This window comes from Equus caballus, chromosome 28 (assembly GCF_041296265.1).
Source record: "Equus caballus isolate H_3958 breed thoroughbred chromosome 28, TB-T2T, whole genome shotgun sequence".
In the NCBI taxonomy this organism is placed as follows: Eukaryota; Metazoa; Chordata; class Mammalia; order Perissodactyla; family Equidae; genus Equus; species Equus caballus.
In genome coordinates, this window is record NC_091711.1 from 33,760,009 (window position 1) to 33,785,123 (window position 25,115).

A 25,115-nucleotide genomic window follows, 5' to 3' on the forward strand; every position below is an offset into this window, starting at 1 on the left:
CATAATTCTCTGTGCCCTAAGTTTTATAACTTGGTTTTAATATAGTATAATGTTAAACTACTATAATGATAACAATAATGCAGCTACCAGTTTCAACATGCACTTTTTAATCATCTTCCAATACAACCCTGGGAAGTATTGTTATTCTGATTTTACAGAGGGGGAAACTGAGGCTCAGAGAGTAGTTACAACTACTAAGTGAGCAATCTGCGACTGGATTTAATCCAGGTCTGGCTGACTCTGGAGCACCTGTTTTGTCAGAAATAAGCAGAAAAAGGTTGGCCCAAGACTTCTGTTTCTGCTTGGAATCCCACAACAGAGAGGTCTGGGCACACTGCAGGGAGTGGATAAATGCTGTTAAAGAATGAAGAGGAAAGGAAGCAATCAGTGAATCTTTCAATCAGTGAAAGAGTGAAAAGGCAACCTGTAGAATGGGAGAAAATGCTTGCAAATCATATATCTGATAAGGGGCTGATATCCAGAATACCTAAATAACTCCTACAACTCAACAACCACAGAAAATAATCTGATTAAAAATGGGCAATGAACTTGAACAGACGTTTCTCCAAAGTAGCTATATAAATGAACAATAGGCACATGAAAAGATGCTCAATATCACCAAGCATGAGAGAAATGCAAATCCAAACTACAATGAGGTATCACCTCACACTCATTTGGCTAGCCACTATAAAAAAATTAATTAAAAAACAAGTGTTGGTAGGATGTGGAGAAATTGGAACCCTTGTGTACCGCTGGTAGGAATGTAAGACGGTGCAGCCATTATGGAAACCAGTAAGGAGGTTCTTCAAAAATTTAAAAATAGAAGTACCATATGATTCAGTAATCACACTTTTGGATATAAATCCCAAAGAATCGAAAGCAGGATCTTGAAGAGATATTTGCATACCCATGTTCATCGCGATATTATTTACAATAGCCGAGAGGTGGAGGCAGCCCAAATACCTATCAAGGGATGAATGGATAAAGAAAATATGGTATATGCATAGAATGGAATATTATTCAGCCTTAAAAAAGAAAAGAATTCAGTCATATGTTACAACATGGATAAACTTCTAGGACACTATGCTAAGTGAAATACACCAGCTACGAAAAGACCAAGACTGTATGATTCCACTTACATGAAGTATCTTAAGTAGCCAAACTCATGGAAACAGAAATTAGAATGGTGGTGACCAGAGGCTGGGGGGAGGGGAAAATGTAGGAGTTTTCTATGGATATAGTTTCAGCTTTGCAAGAAGAAAAAATTCTAGAGATCTCTTACATAATACGATTATAGTTAACACTTCTGAACTGCACACTTAAAAATGTGTAATATGGTAGATTTTATGTGTTTTCTACCACAGTTAAAAAAAAAAAGAATTAAGAGGAGGGCAGCCTCATGATCTGCTGTTCACGTCTGGACTTATTTAGCTAAAATCGAGCCTTGCCAGCATTTTCATCCAATGACAGAGCCTCAAGAATCCCAACTTTCCTTTACTCACGATAGGAGTGGCCTCGTGGCTCCGCCAGGTGTCGCCCTCGTTGGGGCCACCCTCACCCCGCCCACAGCCCCGCCCACAGCCCCGCCCACCGCCAAGCTTCCTCCAATCGCGGCCCTGGCCCCGCCCCCTGCCGAGCCTCTTTCCTGCATCCGGGGCTAGGTGGGCTGGCTCTGGACCCGGAGAGGCATGGAGGTCCACGGCGAGCTCCAGGCCAGCCCGAGCAGTACGTCGTCCGCCCCGGACAACTCCGGGGTCTCGGTGTCCAAGGAGCTGCTGACTGCGGGGAGCGGCGGCCGCGGAGGTGACGGGCGGGAGGCGGCGGCGGGGGGCGCGCACGTGCGGCGGCGGCGGGCCGCTCCCTGTCGTGGCCGTGCACCACCAGAGGGGCCTCGGGGGTGACCGCGGGGCCCCAGCGTGCCCGCCGCCGCGGGGGGTGACGGTGGGGGCACGGAAGGGTGGGGGCCAGGCACCCGGCCGCGGCCCCGGGGTTGGTTCTTATATTCTGCATGGTGGTGGGCGCGCACTGTGCCGAGCGCCACAGCAAGACATCGCCTCTGAAGAGAAGGCCTTAGGGTCGGCGGTCTGGGTCAAGCAGGTGCCCGGTAGTGGGGGCAGATGAATATTATGGATTAATACCCCCCCACCATCCCCACCCCACCCCCGATGCTCACAGAACCAGCGGCCCTTCGTGTCGCTCTCTTGTAGAGGGAGGCATGGGTCCAGGAGATCCACATAGGATTTCAGACACTATAATAGAAAATTTAAAAGCATCGGTTCGAATCCCCGCTCCACGAGTAGTTAGCTGTGGGCCTTTGGGGGAGTTGTTTACGTTCTCCACGCCTCAGTGTTCACCTTTGGAAATGGAGCTCGTGGTACGTATGGAATTTTTGTGAGGAGGAGAATGCGCTTGAGGGCTTGGGCATGTTCTCCGTGAATGTTTGCTTGAAGAAGTTTCTAGGAGAACCCAGAGCATCCAAAGGAGTTAGAATAATAGTAGCCAAAGCTTGTGTAGTGCTTAGTCTGCCCCAGGAATTAATTAACTCGTTTAAGCCTCATAACAACCCTGTGCAGAAGGTTCTGTTATCTCCACTTTATAGATGAGGAAACTGAGTCATGGTGTGTCATACAGATAAGTAATTTACCAGAGATCATTTGGCTGGAAAGTGGCAAAATTGGGATTCGAATCCCATCAGTCTGGCTCCAGAGTCCATGCTCTTTACGCTAATCCCATTGCTAGGCCTAAAGTCGTTAAGCCATGAATGTTTGTTAGCTCTGCTTTGTGGGTGGACAGGATTTTTGTACCAGAGCGAAAAGATTTTGCGAGTGTTGGGAACAAGGTGCGCAAAGCCTTGAGTTTTGAAAGACAAGTCTTATTCTCTGAGCTCTGATGGGCCCGCCGATTGGGTTGATTTGAGGAGAAGTGAAGGACGAGCTGAGAAGGTGGAGTAGGGGGACAGAATTTCTCCCAAGGCTGTTTTGTGTAGGTTGGGCATCTTTACTGAAGGGGAAGTAACCAGGCAGGCATGTTTTAGAAATGAAGAAACGAATGCTCAGGGAGGTTTGGTAATTTGCTCAAAGTAACGCAGCTAGTAACCATCTCCATCACTTAGCCATTATTATGCTGTGTACCTCTTCCTCTGTTCCGTCATTGCAGACCCGCTCTTGTCAAGGATGGGTTTCTAATGTAGATCAGAAGGTGCAGTTTAGTGTCACTTATTACTCAGCATCAGTGACACAGAGATGTATGAGACAGGCTTAAGAGAGGGGAGATGGATGTACATAAGGAACTAAAATGTAATGGAACTTGGAGGGCATCTTTTTTTCAAAACATCTTGGGAAATGAGGAATGATTTAAGACTTGAAAGTGGTCCTGGAAAGCCTGCTGATGGGCCCCTATTTCTTTACACTGTAGTGGATTAAATGTGTGTGTGCTTTCAGGTATTTGGGACAGGTTGCTCATCAACTCCAAGCCTGATTCCAAAAAGACTTCCACTCTTCAAACAGTTCGGATAGAGAGGAGTCCCTGTAAGTACCCTTCCGTCTCTCTCTCTTCCTCTCTCTCAAGAACTCTCTCTGATGTTAAATTCGGCCTAATGAAGCAGTTATATGGTGGGACAGTCTCTGCCTTGATGGTCAGATATCAAACCACAAAGAGTCTGGCAGAGCAGGTCTTACTTGTCACTTACATTGTGAGGTCAGCGCACAAGGATGGAATTTCTTACATTGTTTCCCTGCTTTCAGAGGAAGAGTTTTCCCAGAAAAACTCTTCATGGGATGAATTTTTGGAAATCAAAAACAATTATTGTTATCTCTATGGGAAATTTTTTTTAGAGGTTACTGAGCTCCAAATGTAATACACAAGTTTGGGAAAACCCCACCACATCCCGTTAAATGGGACACAATTTCTTAAATGGCAAATGTTACTTCTAATACTAAATCATGGGGCCAGTTCTCTTCATTAATTACTCTAGAATATTGCTGTTCTGCACACTTGTAAATATATCCCACACTCAGACTTTGTTCCTATAGCATTCATGTAATACACACCATCTGTGTAATTCACTCTTCATTTTTTAAAAAAAATAAAGACAAGAATTCAGTGAAAACAATGTAAATGATGCATGAGATTCTGTCTGTAAACTAAGAAATCATGAGTATTCTGAGAGGGGAACTTAACCACAGGATGCATTAAATTTGCCGCCGGTAAAATGACCACATGGGGGCTGTCCATTCAAATACAAGTTCTTGTGTTGACATAGCTTTTCATTTTGGTAGGGTACATACCTAGGAGTGGAATTGTTTGGTCAAATGGAAAGTGTATTTTTTTGTAAAGATGAAATTGCCAAACTATTTTCCAAAGTTGGGTATACCATTTTGCGTTCCCACCAGCCAGGTACCACACCCGGTGTGGTCTGTCTTTTTAATTTCAGCCATTGTAGTGTGTACGTAGTGGTATCGCATTGTAATCTTAATTTCTTTTTCCCTAATGACTAATGATGTTGGATGTCTTTTCATGTGCTGTTCACCGTTTATGTGTCTTTGGTAAAGTGTTCAAATCTTTAGCCCATTTTAAAAATCAAGTTATCCCATTAAAAACAACATTTTTTGTAGTGCAGGCCTGCTGGTGATGAATTCACTGGCCTTTATATGTCTGAGAAAGTATTCATAGTGTTTTGGGTTTTGAAAGATGTTTTCAATGGATATAGAATTCTAGGTTGATAGGTTTTTAAACTTCATTTTTTTCATCTTTCAGTAATTAGATGTTGCTTTGCTGTCTTCCAACTTGCATTGTTTCTGATGAGAAGTCTGATGTCATTCTTATCTTTGTCATGTATATAATATTTCCTTTTCTCTCTGGCTCCTTTAAGATTTTCTTCTTTATCTCTGTTTTTCACCGATTGGATGGTAATGCGTCTCGTTGTAGTTTTCTTTGTGGTTCTTGTGCTGGGGGTTTGTTGAATTTCTTGGATCTGTGAGCTTATAGTTTTCATCAAATTTGGGAAACTTTTGGTCATTTTTTCTTCAGATATTTTTTTCTGTTCACCCTTCTCTCTTAGCTTTCCTGCAGGGACTCCAGTTACACTTAATTTTGCTACTTGAAGTTGTCTCACAGCTCTCTGATGCTTGGTTTTGTTTTGTTGGGGTTTTTTTCAGTCTTATTTTGTGTGTGTTTCATTTTGGGCAGTTTTTATCGCTGTGTCCCCAAGTTCACTAATGTTTTCTCCTCTATTGTCTAGTCTGCTGTTTAATCCCATCCAGTTTATTTTTCAAGCCAGATATTGTAGTTTCCATCTCTAGAAGTCCAATTTGAGTCTTTTTTTTTTTTCGCTTTAGGAAGATTCTCCCTGTGAACATCTGTGCCAGTTTTCATCTGTTTGTTTATTTTTATTTTTTTTGAGGAAGATTAGCCCTGAGCTAACATCTGCCGCCAATCCTCCTCTTTTTGCTGAGGAAGACTGGCCCTGAGCTAACATCCATGCCCATCTTCCTCTTCTTTATATGTGGGATGCCTACCACAGCATGGCTTGCCAAGCGGTCCCATGTCTGCACCCAGGATCCAAAACAGTGAACCCCAGGCTGCTGAAGAAGAACGTGTGAACTTAACCGCTGCGCCACCAGGCTAGCCGCCAGTTTTCCTCTATTTTGTGTGTGGGTTGTTGCCACTGCATGGTCACCACTGAGTGGTGTAGGTCTGTGTCTGGGAACTGAACCCGGGCCACTGAAATGGAGCGTGCCAAACTTGACCACTAGGCCACGGGGCCAGCCCCCAATTGAGTCTTTTTTAATATCTTTCATTTCTTTCCTCATTGTGACCATGCTCTTCTCTGCTTCCTTGAATATGTGGAGTGTATTTATAATGGTTGTTTTAACATTCTTATTGGTGGTTCTGTCGTCTGTGTCATTCCTGGATCTATTTCTATTGATTTTTTTCCTACTGTCTGTGGATTATATTTTCCTGCTTATTCACATGCTTGGTAATTCTTACTGGATGCTGACATTTTGAATTCTGTGCTGTTGTGTGCTGGATATTGTTTTATTCTGTTTAGAAGAAGTAGAGCTGGCCTGGCTTCGGGTTTAGCATGTCCCCTTCACAGTACGCAGAAATAGCTGGCTTCTCAGCATCGTGGTTCATGCTACACCTGAAGGTACCTGTTTGCTCCACGTGATTCACTAAAAACCAAAGCAGAGCAAAATCGCCTGATCCTCCGTCTGTGGTAGTAGATTTCAGTCTGCAGACACAGAAGTACCTTTATTTTTATCAGTAATTTCACTTTCTGTGTGTCTGAAAGGGCACGAGGGCTAACATTTACTCACTATTTAGTATGTACTAGACATTGGGTGCGACTTTGTACATATGCGACCTCATTTAACCCTTCTAGGAGCAGTATTTTACAATTAAAGTCCATTTTTTTGACTTTTGCTATCATTTTCTTCCTCCACACTCTGGACATTTTAGTCATCTGTTGTGTAGCTGTGTTAGTGACTTAACAAGTTTAGAGAACTCATCATGCGCACAGTTATGTGCTTGGCCCCTTTTGAGAGACAGAGAAATTAGATATCCCTTGTTTGCTGACTCTCTTGTACTTAGCATAGTGCCATTTACAGATGAGTAAACTGAGATTTCGAGGGGTTAGATTAAATGTATTAGTTAGGACTCCTGTGATTTTAAATGACTGAAACCCCACTCAGATTGCCTTAAGTGAAAAAAAAAATTATGTTGGCTCCTTTTATTGGAAAGAGTGATTTCAGACACATCTGCATCCACGTGCTCAGTGTCGTCAGGGGTCTGCTGCTCTGTACCCCTTAGCTCTGCTTTCCTGAGTGTTGGCATAATCTACAGCGGGCTCTTCCCCGACGTGTGGCCAGCTGGCCAGTTTATCAGCAGCTCCAGACTTAGGCACAGCAGCTCACTCAGCCAGTCGCTCACTCAGAAGGAAGGTTGTCTTTCTCAACAGTCAGACCATGTCCCAGGGTGATCTTGCATTGGCCTGACTAGATCATGGTGTCACTGTATATGCCACTGAACCAAATCATGGTGTCCAAGGTTGTGGAAGATGTAGGCACCCATGGGGTGAGGGACAGGAGTGACTGAGAGTGACAGAGCTTAAAACGAAAGTCAGGGTTATGTTATCAGATGAAAGGGGAACAGATGTTGGGCAGGTAAAAAACCCACTACTTAATTAACATGCCCACGGTGATTCCAGTAGAGGAAGAGGTGGAAGTGGGATTCTGCTGATAACCTTGTCAGGCCGCCCCGCAGCCCGGTGCCCTTCACTCTTAGGTCATGCTGCCTCCTTACTCAGTTACTGTTTGTTGGATGCCAGCCTTCCAGGAGGTTACAGTTCTGGGCATATATGAAAAACACAAATGAAACATTGGGAAATAGTTAATTGCTAAATTGTGAGGTCCTGTGGATGGAGGTTTTTAAAATGGAAAAAACTAGAAAGATTTTTTAATTATAATTATTGTCATTATTATTACCTTTACATTCAGAAGTGTCTTACAGGAAATTCCGGGTTTTAAAATTTGAAGTTTGGCCAAATACTAACATGAATCTTGATAAACTGTATTTTTCCTCCTTAGTGTTGGACCAAGTACAGACCTTTCTCCCACAGATGGCTCAGGCAAATGAAAAGCTAAGAAAAGCAATGGCAGCTGCACCACCTGGTCGTTTCAACATTGAAAATATCGATGGGACTCTTGGAAAAGTTATACAAATGGTAACGCTGCTTTGTTTTAATTTCATAAAATAAAATCACCCGTGTGCCTCGTCACTTAAAAAACGAGAGAGCTGTTCCATTTTAATTCCAAGTGTTATTTTCCTTCCTGGGAAGTCAGCTGGCGTTTCCAGTGCAGCGTAGGTACTGGGTCATTTTATGTGAGGATTTTAGAGGTCAGTAAGCTTCCCTGGGCCCAGTGGAGGGATGTCGTAAATACAGAATCTTAGGAGGGTTTGTTCAAATCAGATACTACATTTGTTATCTGGGAGCACTAATTTACTAAATGATTTTTTTTCTACCACTTAAAAATATAAAAACCATTCTTAGTTCATGAGCTAAACAAAAACAGGCAGAGGGCTGGTTTGGGGCTACAGGCCGTAATTTGCCAACCCCTGCTAAAAAACTAAGAATTTTGTTGCTGTTGTTTTTGGGTCTGGTACCTAGTGTGGTGCCCGGCTCATGTTAGTATTGGTTGAATGAATCTTGTTGAGTGTATTCAGGATATATCGAATTGGTTGGGGGCACTTTTTAGATTTGTAGTAAATGTAAATCATTATATTGGACTCTGGGAACTAAAAGAATAAAAGTGCCATATTGTATTCAAAACATTTCTTTTCCTTTGTGCTTAAATATTTGTGCTAAATGTTGGTTGTTCCCAAATGTTGTTTTTACAACTTTTTGGGGAACCGCCCTGAAATAAATTTCCCACGTGATGCTTTTTGCAGGATGTGGCCTTGTTTGAGATGAATCAATCTGATTCAAAAGAAGGGGACAGTTCAGAAGAGAATTCGCAAGACAGTTCAGAGGACAGTTCCGATTCCGAGGATGAAGAGGACAGCTCTGAAGTCACCGTAGATAACATTAAGCTTCCTCATTCAGAAGACGGAAAAGGCAAGATAGAGGTTTTGGACAGTCCGGCCTGTGAGAAAAAGAAATAGTGAAATAAATGATCTAAGAGTCAGGTGATCTCTGCCTGCTAATTCTGTGAAAAAGAAGGTGGCTCACTCATTATTTTGCATTTCAGGTATCTGTGGTGCTTTTATGTAATACTGGATCTATTTTGTTTCTTGGAGAAACAGAAGCTGCCTTTTAAAGAGTTGGCGAGGTACCATTTGGGGATCTCTAAGAGTAGACTGTGTTTGATCTCCTGCTAAAGGGATTTAGTTTAGAAAGCTTAGCTTTACGTCTGGTGGTGAGTAAATCTGTTGGCATCTTTTTTCTTCAGCATAGACTTCAGAAATATCAAACTCGTTTTAAGATAAAAACACAAATCTCCTGTTTGTTTTTGTTTTAAATTATCCTCTTGGATAAAACAACCTGGGATTTTCTTTAGGTTATTATAAAGTCCAATTTATTTCTCACCATCAAAATGCGTTCAATGAGGAAGAACTTTTTTTAAGAGAGAGTTTTCACAAAGAAAAGAATTACTTATATTTAGCTTTCCTCAGGCAGATCTACTTTCATTTAAAAAAAATATTCCTTTCTGGTTTGAGCTGGAAAACTGGTGCTCTGTGGCTTAATCACTGTTGGTGTCTCTGCAGCCACTCAGTGTGTGTAGAATTTACTGGTTGGAAAAATTTGTGGGTTTTTCGGTTTGGTTTTTTCTTTTCTTTTTTTCATAAAGCAAGGTTTTTTTGTTTCAGCTATTAAAACTATTCTGCACAGTTGCCCATGGTTTGAAACCTATCAAATGTAGACAATAAGGGACACCACAGGAAAATTAGGGCACAGTACCAAAAAAGGTCACAGCTGGTTTTCCCTGTCAAAGGTCAGATTGATCCTATGCTGGAGTCACCTTTCTGCCTCATTCTTGACCTTATTAAATTTGTTTCACATCTGCCACGGGACTGGCATTGCTCAGGGTATAGACCCAAGAATTTAAAGGATTATCTCTGAGTGGGTTGAGCTGATGGAATTTTGTCCCCTAATGTTTTGGAGCTCTCTTTTAACTATTTTTCCCTACTCCTCACATTAACCCAAGACATCTTGTCAATACTCAGAAGATAATTCTCAAAGTTCTTTCTGGTATTTCCCATGGGAAATTGGAACCAGCTCTTCCAAGCTGTGCCTCACTAATTATATGAAGAAATGAGCCAGTCTGGAAACAAGATTTCTCTGCTGGAAAGGGCATTATGCTATACTTTGTAGCGCCAAACACAACTGTGATGTATTTATTGGTGTAAATATTTAAAGATCGTCTTCTACCAGATAATATTACATTATATTGTGGGAAGAATTGCATTTGTCTGGTTCATTACTTAGCCTGGTGCGTGGTACATGGTAGGCACTGAATAATGTTAATAAATGAATTAACAGGTATATGAGGGTGTATGGGACATTGTAAGCCATGGTAGGCTGCTCCAGACAGGGGCATGTGAAGGTGTAACTTCATAGGAAATAACAGTAGAAATAGACTGAGTGATCAGTGAAAGAGGCTAGTAAGTCTGTTAATACATACTAGTGTGTAGGACTTTAGTATTTTTCTCCTGCCACGCCTATCTCATATAGTACAACTAGGCTTCCTGTACAGTAAAGGAAGTCAACTAAATTCAGGTCCTCTGGACATTGAACACAGGAGAAATGGGAAAACCAGAAATGTAATATATGATAAGGATGTCATTTTAAGTAAGTATAAAATGGATGAATTACTTAATATACAATGTGAGAACTGGCTATTTCAAACCAGATTAGATTCTAGCTGCATACCATGTGCTAAGATAAATTATATGTGGATTAAAAATTTAAATATAAAGAAAGAAAATTACGAGTTTCATACTAAAATAAAGGTGAATATTTACTGATGAAATTGGGCAAAAGTTTTTTCTTAAAGCAGAACATCAAAGCCTGAAATCACAGAGGAAAAGGGCAGGAAATTCACATAAATATTAAAAACTAGTGGGTGGCAAAGAAATTTAAAATGAAAGGACAAGTTGGGAAAAATATTTGCAATATAAGAAAAAGAATGAGTGTCGTTAGTATATAAAGGGCTGTTACAAATTAGTAAAGAAAAAACTCATATCTCAATAGTGAAAAGGCCATAGGGGTCAGCCCCGTGGCCCCATGGCTGGGTTCTCGAGCTCCACTTCTGCGGCCCGGGGTTTCACTGGTTTGGATCCTGGGCGATCCTGGGCGTGGACATGGCACCGCTCATCAGGCCATGCTGAGGTGGCATCCCACATGCCACAGCTAGAAGGACCCACAACTAAAATATGCAACTATGTACTGGGGGGATTTGGAGAGAAAAACCAGGAAAAAAAAAAAAGGCCATAGGACATGAACAAGTAATTCACAGAAAAAAAAAAGTTCAACTCCTTTTGTCAAAGAAATGCAAATGAAACCAAGATAGTATTCTTTACCTATCAAGTTGGCAGATGAAACTATAGCTGGTACTCACCCAGCCCTTTCTGTGGGTCGGGCACTCTTCTAAGTGATGTAAGAGTTAGCACCACTCATACATAGGTATAGATTTCTTGAGTTGCACATTTAACATTTGCGCACTTTATGTATGTTACACCTTAATTAAAAAGCCGTTTTGTTCGTAAGCAGTTTGCCTTACAGTCTCCTGGAAACTGAATCACTACTGGGCTTTGGTTGGTCCGGCCCTGCCTCATGCTTGGGTGTGAGATGACGGCAGCCAGTGAGGGCGATGAAATGTTCTCTTCAGACGTGTGGGGTATTGTCGTTCTATGGCTCTGTGACAGGTGTGAATCAGAAAATTAGATGGAATGGTCTTTGAAGCAAAAATTTCATTCTGAATGAATCTCCTGTGTATTCTTATGATACTTTAATTTGCATCAAATGTGGTGTTTATAAAAAAAACTGCCTTGCAAAGTAGTTGGTATCGTGCCTGTAGCCACTGCCGTGGGAGGAAAGGCAGGAGGAGAGGCAGTGTCTTCCTTTCATTTCTGGTTCCTTCGGTGGGAATGTACAATAATGCTCATTAAGTTATTTTTTTTTCTCTTTATGTTATAAAGTGATTCATCTTAAACATCAGTGGATGACAATCCTGAAGAAAAAAATAAAGGGTAAATATGACTGGTAGACTTTTCCCAAAAGTCCAATGTTGGAATCTTTGTGGTTGACTCCTCACCATCGTTGATGGAAAACCCTCGCCAGTGATTGGTTTGGGAATGGGCACGCGACACGAATCTTCCCAACGAGGCACGAGCAATGTCTTGTTAGTAGACTTGGCAAGGAAAGTATTTCTCATTCCTAAAAAGGAGGCACGTGAAGAGCTGGTTCCTTTCTTCTGAAGGGAGAAAGGACTGGATAGCTTATGACTGGAAATGACTCCTGAAAGTCCTATCTAGTGGCCATAAATAGAGCCTGCTCTCGAGGGTACAGGCGGCACACCACAGATGGCAGAGAGGAGCAAAGAACATCACTGAGTCACTGCATCAAATAGCTCTGTAGACTGAACTACCATTGGATACAACAAATTTCCTAACTGTTGAAAGAAGCGCCTTATGAGGCATTCTGCTTAAACCCACTTCACAGATGGGAAAAGTGGCGTGGAGATTAAAGTAAATTTCCTAAGGCCTTGCAATAGCTAAGTAGTGGAGCGGAGTTTTAAGTTCAGTCAGCCACACCTATTCCTCATGACCCTACTAGTCACTATGCCACGAGCACAGACTCTGAGCTGTCTGGATCAGATCCCAACCCAGCCACTTATCTGTTTCTCCATCTGTAAAATGGGAATAACAGTATCTTCCCTCAGGGGGTTTTGGTAAGAAATTAGTGAGTACATACACATCGTGTGCTTAAAACAGCGCTCGGTAAATGTGAGGTATTATGACGCTGTAAGAATCTACACGTGGTGGCAAAAATTTGGGGGAAACTATTAGTAAGGTTATAGATTTCTATATCCTTTGACTCAGACATTCTACTTCTAGGAATTTATCCTAATTAAATAATTACAGCTTTGTTCACAAATTTCTATATAAGATTTATTGCGATGTTTAAAATAGCAAAAATCAACAATATGTCCCACATACATATATGTAAATGTGCAACAATAGAGAACAAGTTGAATTAAAGTCACTGAACATGTGAAGAAGTATGTTTATTGACATAGAAGGATGCTTGTATATTGTTAATTGAAAAAAGTGGGTAACCAAGTTATATAGTAGTATACTAGTTCTGTAAAAACCTATGTGTTCAGGGCTGGCCCAGTGCCGTAGTGGTTAAGTTTGCATGCTCCGCTTCAGCAGCCCAGGGTTTGTGGGTTTGGATCCTGGGTGTGGACCTACACACCACTCATCAAGCCTTGCTGCGGTGGCATCCCACATATAAAATAGAGGAAGATTGGCACAGGTGTTAGCTCCGGGACAATCTTCCTCACCAAAAAAAAACGTATGTATTCATAGAAAAAGTCTGGAACAATCTCAAATATCTGTGGTTATTTCTGTGTGGAGAATTTACGGTTGAGTCTTAGCTTCCTGTTTTATGTGCATTTTACATAATTAAGTATTATTTAATCATTTTTAAAAATCCACTTGGGTATTTGCAGAACGGTAATAATAATAATCAATAATCCACCCCAGCCATCACGTCTCATATTTGATCATCTCCTTGTAGCCCCGGTTTCCCTCGACAGTTTTTATTTTCTTGGAGGGCAGGTATGGGGGAGCCAAACTTGATTTCTCACCCTGTCTCTAGCCGCTTCTGCAAAAGCTCTTGTGGGTAATGTGCATTCTGCTGAGGTTTTCAGTTTGGCAGATATTTACCCTGTGCCTGCGATTCGCTACCCAGGCCCTGATGGAGGCGTTGGCAGTAAAAGCCATCTCATCTCGGATAAGCACCAGTTTCGTTGCCTGAGCGCCTGTTGTGCCACTTCATAGCTGTGTGATTCGGGCAGGTTACTCAACCTCTTTCCTGTGAAAGCAAATATGTATTGAGCTCCTCCGACACATTAGGCGCTGGAGATACAGCATTGAACAAAAGTAGCACCTGTTCAGGAAGCTTACATTCTAATGGGGAGAAACAGATGATAAATATATGCCAGGTTGTGAAAAGCGCTGTGAAAATAATGCAGGATAAGAAGAATACAGAATGACAGGGCAGACAAGGTAGGAATGTGGGGACATGTGTAGAAAATATGTCTCTACTAAGATGATAATTGAGGAGAGACCTGGAGGAAGTGAGGCAGCCAGCCAGGAGGTTGTTTGGACAGAAGGAGTTTCAGGAAGAGGCAGTGGTGTGCTGGCACTGGCTTGTGTTTGTTCTGATTGCACACATCTCTTCCCAACTCCCTGTTCAGTGAAGTCAAATTGGTAGCTTGAAGTCAGCCTTGATGAGAGCATTTACACACAGAAGTCCACAAATGCTACAAGAGTTGGTTTTATTTTCCCCTAGAGAGCCATTTGTTGTTTACCAGCACGCCACTGGGAAGAGGGTGCAGTAAGTGCAAAGGCCCTGAGGTAGGAGTGCAGTTGGTCTACGTAAGGAATATCAAGGCACCAGGGTGGCTAGACAGAATGAAAGGGAAATTGATAGGAGATGAGGTCAGAGGTATCCAGGAGCAAAGTCAATAGGACTTTGTAGGCCATCGTAAGTACCCTGGACTTTATTCTAAGCGAATTGGGGGCCACTGGAAGGTTTTGAGGAGAGGACTGACACTGGCTGACGTAAGTGTTGAACAGAAGCACACAGAAGAATCAGGAGGACCAGTTGGGAGACTTTGGCAATAACCTAGATAAGAGATGATGATGGCTCAGCAGTGGTGGAGCTGGTAAGAAGAGCACCTGAATTTATTCATTTTTCAGATGTTGTGAAGGTTAAATAAGACAGCATTTAAAAAGTGGTTAGCATAGTGGTTAGCACACAGGAGGCCCTCAATAAATGGGAGCTGCTGTTATTGACAAAACGCCAATCCTGGGGGTGGGGAAGGGGTACCTGTATCTACTTAGGAAGGCAAATAATTTCAGCACCAAGTGGTAAGTACTATGTTCCAGACAAGTGAGAGCAGAGAGGAGAGACACCTAAACCCAGATGGGGGTGGGAAAGGCCAGGAATGGTGTTGGAGTGAAAGGGGACTGCTTTAGCAAAGGCCTGGGGAAGAGGATTAGAAGGAATGTAGAAGCGTGTCAAGTGTCCACACCTCCCAGTGTGGGTGACATCAGATCACAGCTTTATCCTTTAGCCAAATAAGGATCTGAAGGGACAGTGGTAATCTAATTAGTCAGTGTGTTAGTTCAATCACCTGGTGGGCCGTGGCTCATTACATTCCAATTCAAATTCACAGGTAGTTTTATGAATTCCATGGAGCCTTTGATTCTGATTAGCAGATATAAAAACTCAAGCCAGTCAGAACTTTAGAACTCGCTAGGAAAAAGGAGTTCTTAATCTGAGGCCCAAGCATGGACATTCGGAGGCCTATGAATCCCGTGAAGCTATTTTCAGACTTAGGTGTGTGCACGTGAATTTCAGGGGTAGAAGTGGGACAGAGGGGTCCACAGCTTTTATCAGATTCTCCAAGTCGTTCGTGGCTCAAAGAAGATTAAAGATACTGCTACTGAGATTAATTGTAGAGGGTACGATCAATCCAGAAGAAGGGTATGTTTTTGTTTGCCATTTTAGCTATCATTAAAATACTTGGTAAAGTGATATTTTAATTCACATGAAATCAGTTAAAACACTGCATTTAAGGGTCCAGTCTCATGGCCCAGTGGTTAAGTTCAGTGCGCTCCACTTTGGCAGCCCAGGTTGGGTTCCCAGGCATAGACCTGCACCACTCGTCAGCAGCCGTGCTGTGGCGGTGACTCACAAACAAAATAGAGGAAGATTGGCACAGATGTTAGCTCAGGGCTAATCTTCCTCAGCAAAAAAAAACAAAACCAAATACCACTGCATTGAAAAGTGGTTCCTTGATAATAAGGCCTTTGTCATTTTTTTCAAATATGAACTGTCCGTTTGGACCCAGAGAGTATTCACTCCGACTTAGAATTTCAGCTCAGCCAAGCTCTCATGGTACGTGAGCTACAGTATAATAAAAAATGCTTACAGGTAAAACCTGCTCTATTGATCCTGACAGGATCACACCTGGCATTCTTCCTTTGAGTGTGTCCTGCCTCTGATTTTGTCGCAGCTGCTTGTTGATCAGTTTCCCCGAGTTCCCCTGACGTTACCCCGCTGAGTCTCCAGAGTAACAAGTTCTCCCTGAGGGCTTCTTCAAAGCCAAAGAGAGAAGAATTTTCCTTTAAAAGGAGGGTTAATAGCAGTTAATTGCTCTGGCCCTCTTCCAGCGATTCAGGAACTCACCCTCTAGTCACACGTGGATGGTGATCATTCACTCACCTAACGATTTCTGTCTCTCAGCGGGCAATTGTGTGAGTCCTGCACGGGCTGGAATAATTCCTATTTCTTGAGCACAGACGATGGTCCAGACACCTTAAGTGCCTTCTGTATATGATCCCACTGAATCCTTACCACACCTAACGAGACAGGGACTCTATCCCCATTGTATAGATACCAGACCTAAGCTTTGAGATATTAGGTAACTGATTTGCCCAAGATCACACAGCTGGTGAGCAGTGGAACCAGTAGGCAGAAAAATGGAAAACAAGATGTCCTATGAAGGATGAGTGCACTGCACAAAGAAAAGCAACCCTTTGCCTTGGATCATTGTCATCTGTCGTTACGTGGCATTTTCCAGGGCTGCTGTGTCAGGCGCTGCATCAGAACATTGGATGAGAAAGGGGTATAGGAATCGATGACTATCGAAAAGGGTTGCAGGGAAATGAATTCATTCACCTAGTTAATACATCTCAATGTATATTTTAAGTAGTGATGGGGAAAACAGAATTCACATCTATTGAGTATTTACCACGACCAAAGCACGCTGCAAGGTGCTTTCCTTATATTATTGCATTGAATCCTTATAATAAGTTTCCTGAGGGAGGCATTACTGTCCCCACTTTACAGAAAAGGGAGCTGAGGCTCTGAGAAGTTGCATAAGTTTCCCAAAGTCTCATAGATGGTAAGATGGTATGATATGAACCAAGATCAGCCTCCAAAAGCGACTTGCTTTCTACTATGTCATACTGCAAAATTCACTCTCAAAGCTATTGACTAGAATTTAAACTATCTGGGGCCAGAGATCATGCCATTAAATTCCGTATACTCCTCAGGACATAATAGAGTACTAGGTACCTAGTAGGTACTCAAGAACTGTTTGTGGGTTCACCAGCCATCACAGTGGGTTGAAAAATAGACCATCAAAGGCACAAAGATGTATCTTATTTCCAAATATGAAGAAAAAAGAATATCCTTCACATTTTTTTACAGGATCTACTGTTCCTTGAGAGCAAAATTATAGTAAGTCTTTTAAATAACCTCACATGTATGGTTCAGAGGTTAAAACCTATACATATTATACAGGGGTTCCAAAAAAAATGCACCTTGTGTATTATAGCTGTGTGACATTGACATTTTCAAGATGAACAATATGATGGGGGGAAAAAGCAGCTTGGTATTTTTGAAATAAATGTGATATGCAACACAGTCAAAACCCAACAACTACAAATCATTTTAAGGTAGAAAAGGTGTCCTAGAAAATACTCAGGCACATGTGTGAGAGCTTAGACAGTGGCCTGCCCCTCTTCACAGTCCGTGTGTGCATCCATCGGCCCATGGCTGATACCTCCTTAGCCAGCAGGCCGGCTTCTTCAGCGTGTGGAGAGTGGAGGATGGGCCTGCTCTAGTATTCCAGGGTCACCGTCTTGGTTTTGAGGTATTCGTTTAGAGCTTCCTCACCTAGGGAAGAGAAAAGCAGTTATGGACCATAGTCACAGGTGTATGTGAGGTCACCAGACTGTCACACAGGTGCCGGTGTATAGGTCACTAAGCAAATAGAAGGTGCTTCTCAAACTTTAAATTTCTCGTGAATCACCAGAGGATCTCGTGAAACTGCAGATTCTGATTTGATTAAGTCCGTGTAGGCCCCAGGATTATGCATTCCTAACCATTCCCTGCTGATGCTGATGCTCACGGCCCACACTTTGAGGAGGAAGGGCCCAGACCGCTCCCAGGGCTTCTAAGGACCAGCGTGTTGGCTTGGTCGGTCTCCTCCCCAAACCTTTCTCCTTTATTTCCCTGCTTGATGACAAACTCTCTATCTCTAGCCTCTGCCCATTGAGGCCGAAAAGAAGTGATCAGGGTGCGGTCCTTCAGATTACAGTAAACGAAGCAGAACTGAGCACAGGAAAGAAAGTTGGCGATCGTTCTGTCTAATCTGATTTTAAAGATAAGGAAAATGCAGCTTTCCTGATTTACGTCGCATGTTCGAAAAGCAGAAGGGTTTATCCGGGCAAAAAAATAAACAGGTCTGCCTTTCTGTTTCTATTTTCAGCTAGAACAATCATCGATTTCTACAGCAAGGGGCGTGAACACCACAGGTGAAAATAATGAGTACATGATTCTAGAAGCCGAGCTAAACCAAGGGGTCTTAACTTTATATTAGAGTCACCTTGGGGGGATTTTAAACCTTGTGCTCCCTGGTCACACCTGAGACCAATGAAATCAACATAATTGTATTTTTCTGAAGCTCCCAGGTGAGTCTATTCCAGTGCACAGCTGGGAAGCCCTGGGCTAAGGGAACTTACAATTAGAAGAGGAAGAAGCAATTAGGCAACTTCTACTGTTTTATAATAAAACATAGACCTGAAGCTGGTTAATTATCAAAAGACAAGTGGAACTGTTGCCTCACTTAAAATAAGAATTTCCCTAAGAAAATCTGCCACTGTGTTTTGCATCCAGGGATGAAAGCCAGATTGAAGACGTGAAAAAAATGACTTTACTTTCAACTCAATGAGAAGCTACTTTGCTGCAAATACCTTGCCAAAAGTCATCAGGAACGCGAAAATGTAAAAATACCCCAAATTAACCAAATTTATATTAACGGACTATGATTTCAGTAAATTACAAACATTTCAGTTTTTGAAAAATGCCAGACTGACTGTGGGGAGTGAGAACACGGGGTCCACAGCCAGACTGCCTGGCTTTGAATCTTCTTTGCCAGTGGCTGGCTGCGTGAATTTGGGCAAGTTACCCAACCTCTCTGAGCCCCATTTTCCTCAACTGTAAAATAAGGATAATAATAGCACCTCTCTCTCAGGGCTATTGCAAGAATTGCTTGTGCTATTAAAGGTAAAGTAGTTATAATAGGGGGCGGTACACATTTAGTGTCCAAAGTAAGCTATTACTTGAAATGTGATAGTGTCACTGCCCACAGTGAATTACATTTTGGGCTTTCTACAAACTCTAAATCTGAGTTCCCAGACTCCCAGAAACCCTGCCAGTTGCAGTGTTGACTCTGAAGGACTGCCAAGCAACGCGAAGGCAGGATTTATTCTTGGAGCCGGCTAGTTATTGCACTCCACCCATTTTCCTTTCTTCGTTCCACTTAGCCCCAAGAAAGCTAAACCAAGTTCATACTGAACATCGGGGAAAAAAGCCCAACGTAGTTCTGCTAAAAGATATTGTCAGAGGTTCTTTGTCCTTTCAACATGAATCTCCTTCTTTTAAAAAGAAACCCTTTCCCACACAATTTGTTTACTTTTCTGTATGTACGTTATGTTCAATAAAAATGTTTAACATTTAAAGAAAACGGGTACCCTTGGTAGCCCAGATCCAACTGCCATGTAGGAGATGCCCTTCCACAAGGCACGCGTGTAGCATGAGACGCACAGCGGACTTCTCCGTGCTGGGTGACAAAGGGAACACGCAGTGGACAAAGCAAAGGCGCACCTAGGTCTTTTCCGAAGCCGGACTGTTTGACTCCGCCAAACGGGGCCGCCACGTCCGTCTTGTTGTACGTGTTGATAAAAACGGTGCCCGCGTCTAGTTTCTCACTCACGTACATCGCTTTGTTTATGTCTCTTGTAAAGACCCCTGAGGCCAAACCGTACTCTGTATTATTTGCTCGCTGCAACACTCCATCGATGTCCCTGCAAGATGTTTTCAGGAAGACAAAACTTCGTTAAGTGTCAAGCAAAACACTCTCCATTTTATGTTCGAATGTTTTCCCCCTCCATGCTAGAAACAGGAGGGTGATACTAGCCACCTGCTTACACTTTTATATATGAAATATTCCAGGCTTACACCCAAAGAAACCCTCAATGAAACATCAGAACTCTAGTATTGTATTTTTCAAAATATATCACGCAACACCTTTTAACATCTGATCTGAAGTCATCTTTTCATTCTTCCTCATTGGTTCTCCTTCCCGACTTCCCCATTTCCTCTCCTTACCCTTGAGTCTCACTCCCGGATATATTCTCAGAGCAGCCCCCCATCTCCCTCCATCTCTTCGCATTCTGCACACCCAGTTCAAGGCTCATCCAGTGCCTCATGCTGAAGCCCTCCCAGCTCCCACAGTGTCACTGTTGAGTGTAGTGGCTCCATGAGAGGGCTCTGCAGCCAGACTGCCTGGGTGACCTTGGGCAAACGACTTCATCTCCCCATGCTTCATTTATTCTTTTTTTTTTTTTGAGGAAGATCAGTCCTGAGCTAACATCTGTCGGCAATCCAACTGTTTTTGCTGAGGAAGATTGGCCCTGAGCTAACATCCGTGCCCATCTTCCTCTACTTTATATGTGGGACGCCTACCACAGCATGGCTTGCCAATCGGTGCCATGTCTGCACCCAGGATCTGAACTGGCGAACCCCGGCTGCCAAAGTGGAACGTGTGCACTTAACTGCTGTACCACAAGGCTGGCCCACATCATTTATTCTGATGAAAAATGGAAGTAATAATAATAGCACCTGTTCCATTTTCGTGAGGATTAAATGAGCTAATAGTGTGTGGAACACAGTAAGGCTCAGTAAAAGTCAGCTATAATCAGGAAGCACATACTCCTCCAACTGAGTATGTTGGTTTAACTCTCCACGTATTTGCAGTCCACCTCCCAACTAGATTGGATGTTCCCCGAGGGCAGAGATAACATTGTACTTTTTTGTGTGTGTGTGAGGAAGATTGTCGCTGAGCTAACATCTGTGCCAGTCTTCCTCTATTTCATATGTGGGACACCACCACAGCATGGCTTGATCTGTGCCCAGATCCAAACCTCTGAACCCTGGGCTGCCAGAGAGGAGTGCATGAACGTAAGCACTATGCAATGGGACGGCCCCTCAGATTCTTCTCTATATCATAGTGTTGCATCATCAAATGAGAGTGAATTTGATTAACATGCTAATTCAATTAAAAGAGAGTAAAATAATCCATCAAATCCGTCTGGCGATTTCCCTGCCTTTTGACCCTGTATGTGTCCACGCCCAGGTCGGTGGAGATGTGAACCTGCGCGTGTCTCAGTTGGGTCCAGTTCCAACGTGCCTGTCACAGAGTGACTAGCTCACCCTTTTGAGTGCCATCCTAATGTTTAACAATGCATGAAGTTTCTACAACACGGCCAGCAAATGCAAGCCAAGGATTTCATCGGGTGCTCCGGCCAAGAAACAGGATCTGTTCCACAACTGGGAGGAAAACTAGTTGTCCTGAACTTTTTGAGAGACAGCACAGGCTTCAAGGCGGTGCCTTCCAAAGGGATTTTCAAAGGTAACCTTGACTACACATAATTTTAAACTCGCACGAGAAATTCGGAACAAAACTTGGAGTGGACTGAGGCTTTGCTAGCTCTCACACTTCTTGATGTATTGCACATGGTAGGGACCCAAATATTTATTGATGATTAAGACAGAAAGATGGCTTTATGCCATGGCTCGTTGAGGCCTACTGAGATGACACAGCATCATAGCACACCTCGCCTACTTCTAGAATAATAAATATAAGAGTGGTAGCAGCAGCAGCAAATCCCTGCAATGATCTAAAAAGGTAGATATTATTAATAACTGAATTTTACAAATAAAGAGACCAAGGTTGCCCAGAGTGATTAAGTAAGTAAGTAAGCCCACCGAGGTAGTCAGGTGCAGTGGCAGAGAGCAGACACTACCCTCTGCCCCATCCTGCCCTTGGCCCTCCGTGGTTAATTGCCCGTCTCCTTGTCTGTCTCCCCCATAAGCTGGTAAGCTCCTTGAAGACAGGAACTGTGACTTATCTAGGTTTCTATCCCCCAAACCTGGCTTCTAATCTCTGCGTGTTTAACACAAAGACTATCCTCTGGGGGAATTTATAATGAGGAAAAGAGGGTAACAGGGCATCCTCGGATCAGCATGTCAAAAGATTACTCACTATGGCTTAGTGTCCCCAAAAGTCTCATACAATATGTCTATCAAAGACCAAGAAGTCCCTCTGAACTCTGTATTCTGTTTTTTCTGCCTTTTCATTGGTTGAAAGAAAACTGAAGCCAGAATTCTGAAGAAGTGTACACAGTATATCATGAGAGTCTATTGTATTAAATATTCCTACATGAGCTCAGTTACACATGGCCCTCTTTGAAATGCCCAACACTTTGGAAATTTTCATGTACTATAACAAACCAGTGTATCATTTACAGTTGGTTATCTGGTGATTTTGGACATTTCTATAAAAAGTTGAGTATTAGGGGGTCAGCCTGGTGGCGCAGTGGTTAAGTGCGCATGTTCCGCCTCGGTGGCCCGGGGTTTGCCGGTTTGGCCGGGTGCAGACATGGTGCCGCTTGTCCAGCCATGCTGTGGCAGGTGTCCCACATATAAAGTAGAGGAAGATGGGCACGAATGTTAACTCAGGGCCAGTCTTCCTCAGCAAAAAGAGGAGGATTGGTAGCAGATGTCAGCTCAGGGCTAATCTTCCTCAAAAAAAAAAAAAAGTTGAGTATTAGGCTTTTGGGGGCACGATCCTCTATGAAGACAGCCCTCTTTCGGTGGGAAAATCAGATTCCACAGATGCTGCCTTCCCTAGGCATTAAATGTGGAAACTAGTTCTGTTATTCTCAGTTATTACCTTGTTCTAGAGACATTTCAAATGTCAACTGTACAAAAACTAAAATTTAGTCAGCTAAAATCCCATAATATCAGCCATTAATGTAAGCCAAGAAGCAAAAATATATTACAATCTACCAGGGTTAGCATTCTCTGCTAATTATTTAATTAAGTTAATTATCCTTAGGGTAGAGAATTACATGGTCATTGATTTTATGCTCTGTATATAGCACAAGAGCAAAAGAAAAATCGTATCCAATCAAAAGCTGTTAAATTGCGCCTGAAGAACATACCCATTGTGGAATTTAGAAATGACCATAATAGGCCCAAAGGACTCCTCTTTGGCAAGATACATGTGGTCTTCCACGTCCGTGAAGACAGTTGGTTCCATAAAAAAGCCTATTTCAAAAACAGAAGAAAAGAACATCAATGATAGGGTAAGTAATTTTCAATTAATTGTTCTCTCATTGAATTACGTTATAAATTTTTTCTTCCCTTCTGAGTCAGTAAAATCGAGATGACTTTCATTTTCCTATTGGGCATCAGCATTCCTAGGTTCTTATTTTTGTTGTCTTTATTTTAAAAATTTCAAACATATATGAAAGTAGAGAGTAGAATAATGAATAATAAAATAAATACTTATTCACATTTTGCTATATTTGATTCATTTTTCCCTTGCTGAAATAGTTGAAAGCAAATCCCAGAGATTACAACATTTACCTCCAAGTATGTCAGTACAAATCTGTGAAAAATAAGGACATTTTCTCACATATCATAATACATTATCTCACTAAAGAAATTAATGCTAATTCTTTATTTATAGTTTATATTTCAGTTTCTTTTAACTTTTAATTTTTTTAATAAGATATGATTGACATGCATTATATCAGTTTCCGGTGTACAAAATAATGATTTGATATTTGTATTCAATTTCTGATTGTCTAGTAAATATCTTTTATAATTGGTTTGATTCAGGATTCAAATAAGTTCTACACATTGCATGTGGTTGTTAGATCTCTTGAGTGTCCTTTAATCTAGAAAATTTCCTCCCTTCTCTCTGCCCCTTCTGTTCCGTGCCATCGACTTGTTAAATAGACTGAGTCACTTGTCCTGTAGAAGATCTTGCAGTTCAGATTTGTCATTGCTTCCTGGGATGATGTTTAATTTGTTCCTCCATCCCCTGTATTTCTTGTAAATGGAAAATTTGACCTACAGGCACCATCAGATTCAGGTTAAACATAGTTGGCAAGAACACTTTCTAGATGATGCTGTGTGTTACATGCTGCTTCCCAGGAGACACATCATATCCAGCTGGCCTGCCTTCACTGACGCTAAGATTGGCCAGTGGTTCCACGTGGTGACAACTTGACCCCTCCATTGTAAAACTGAGTTTTTCTCCTTATGACTGGCAATCAATCTTGGGGGTGGTACCTTGCAAATATCCAGATCCCCATCAAGCTGTCACCTAATAACTTCAGCCTCCCTTGATGATCATTGCCTGAATCCATTATTTCATTCAATTAGGCGATACAAAACAGTGCTTTTTCTAGTCAATAGTTTTTTCTACATTTATTAGCAGGGATCCTTCTGGAAAAAAAAATGTCTCCTTTATTAGTTACATGGTTACCCAGAAATTTATTTCATACAGGATACATGGGATAAATGTTGAATTTTTTCCTTCCAATTACCAGTTTTCAGACTAAGGTGTTGGTACACAATCTACCCACAGCAGTGAAAAGTGAGTTTTTCCAGTTGTTTGTTTTTTATCTCCTTTTGGTTATCAACACATCGAGCCATTCACACACTTCTGTAACAGGTCCTGCTTTAGTCAACATGAACGAATTCCTCCCAGGCTACATTGGCTCAGAGCAAATCTCACTGTGCCAGGAACAAAGGTCACTGTGCCTGAATAACACACTTATTCATTCCACTTGGTTACTGTACAGCTAAGGGCCTGCCACATCCATTTTGTTATTTGATTTTCACAGCTTTGTAAAGCAGGATGTGCACATTTCATCCCACTTTACAGTTGAGAAAAACTGGGTTGTCCAAAGTGCCACAGTTTGGAAGTGGCCAAGCAGGATCTAGAAAGTAATTCTTCTGATCATAACATAAATGCCACCATTTACTTTTGAGCCAAGACGGTGCTGCAATGAACACTGTGAGCATTCGTTCCAACTTAACAAGCTAGGCGCCCTGGACACCTCCTACAAAGGTGACCTTACCTGGCCTGGGGACCTGTCTCCCGCCGTATACCAAGGTGGCCCCCTCTTTCACTCCAGTTTCACAGTACTGCAGAAGCTTTTCCAGATGGGCCTTATGATTTTGGGGCCCGTGGTCAGTAGATCTGTCAAGTGGATCGCCAATTTTCATCTTTTTAATTTCTTCCACCTGCGTATCACCCAAGCCGCAAAACACAATTGACTATTAGTAATAATAAAGGCTACCCTCTGACTGAGCTGCTACCACGTGGTGGGTGTTGTATTAAGCTGTTGAAAGATGTGTTGTCATCTAGTCTTCAAAGCAGCTGGAGGTAGGT

General features: G+C 42.3%; 2 protein-coding genes across 3 annotated transcripts in view; one reads left to right on the forward strand and one right to left on the reverse strand.

The window, feature by feature from the left end:
• The first annotated feature begins 1,612 nt into the window (after window positions 1-1,612).
• On the forward strand, window positions 1,613-8,684 carry NOPCHAP1 (NOP protein chaperone 1). Its single transcript, XM_001498601.5, has 4 exons — window positions 1,613-1,803; window positions 3,441-3,527; window positions 7,587-7,723; window positions 8,449-8,684. The coding sequence occupies exons 1-4, from the start codon at window positions 1,689-1,691 to the stop codon at window positions 8,659-8,661; spliced, it is 552 nt and encodes a 183-aa protein (XP_001498651.1). The 5' UTR covers window positions 1,613-1,688; the 3' UTR covers window positions 8,662-8,684.
• A 3,959-nt stretch (window positions 8,685-12,643) lies between these two features.
• Window positions 12,644-25,115, reverse strand: part of ALDH1L2 (aldehyde dehydrogenase 1 family member L2) — a 58,174-nt gene continuing 45,702 nt past the window's right edge. Inside the window, exons 20-24 of one of the 2 annotated variants that reach the window (XR_011433802.1) lie at window positions 24,802-24,967; window positions 22,870-22,975; window positions 19,469-19,668; window positions 17,364-17,476; window positions 12,644-13,597 (exon numbers count right to left, since the gene is read on the reverse strand). Coding sequence is in view for 1 of the 2 variants with exons in the window: in XM_001498616.5 (XP_001498666.3) it covers window positions 17,421-17,476; window positions 19,469-19,668; window positions 22,870-22,975; window positions 24,802-24,967 (528 nt within the window). In the remaining variant the exon portion in view is untranslated. Of the gene's footprint in view, window positions 17,477-19,468; window positions 19,669-22,869; window positions 22,976-24,801; window positions 24,968-25,115 lie in introns of both variants that reach the window. The other variant, XM_001498616.5, reaches the window with a different exon arrangement.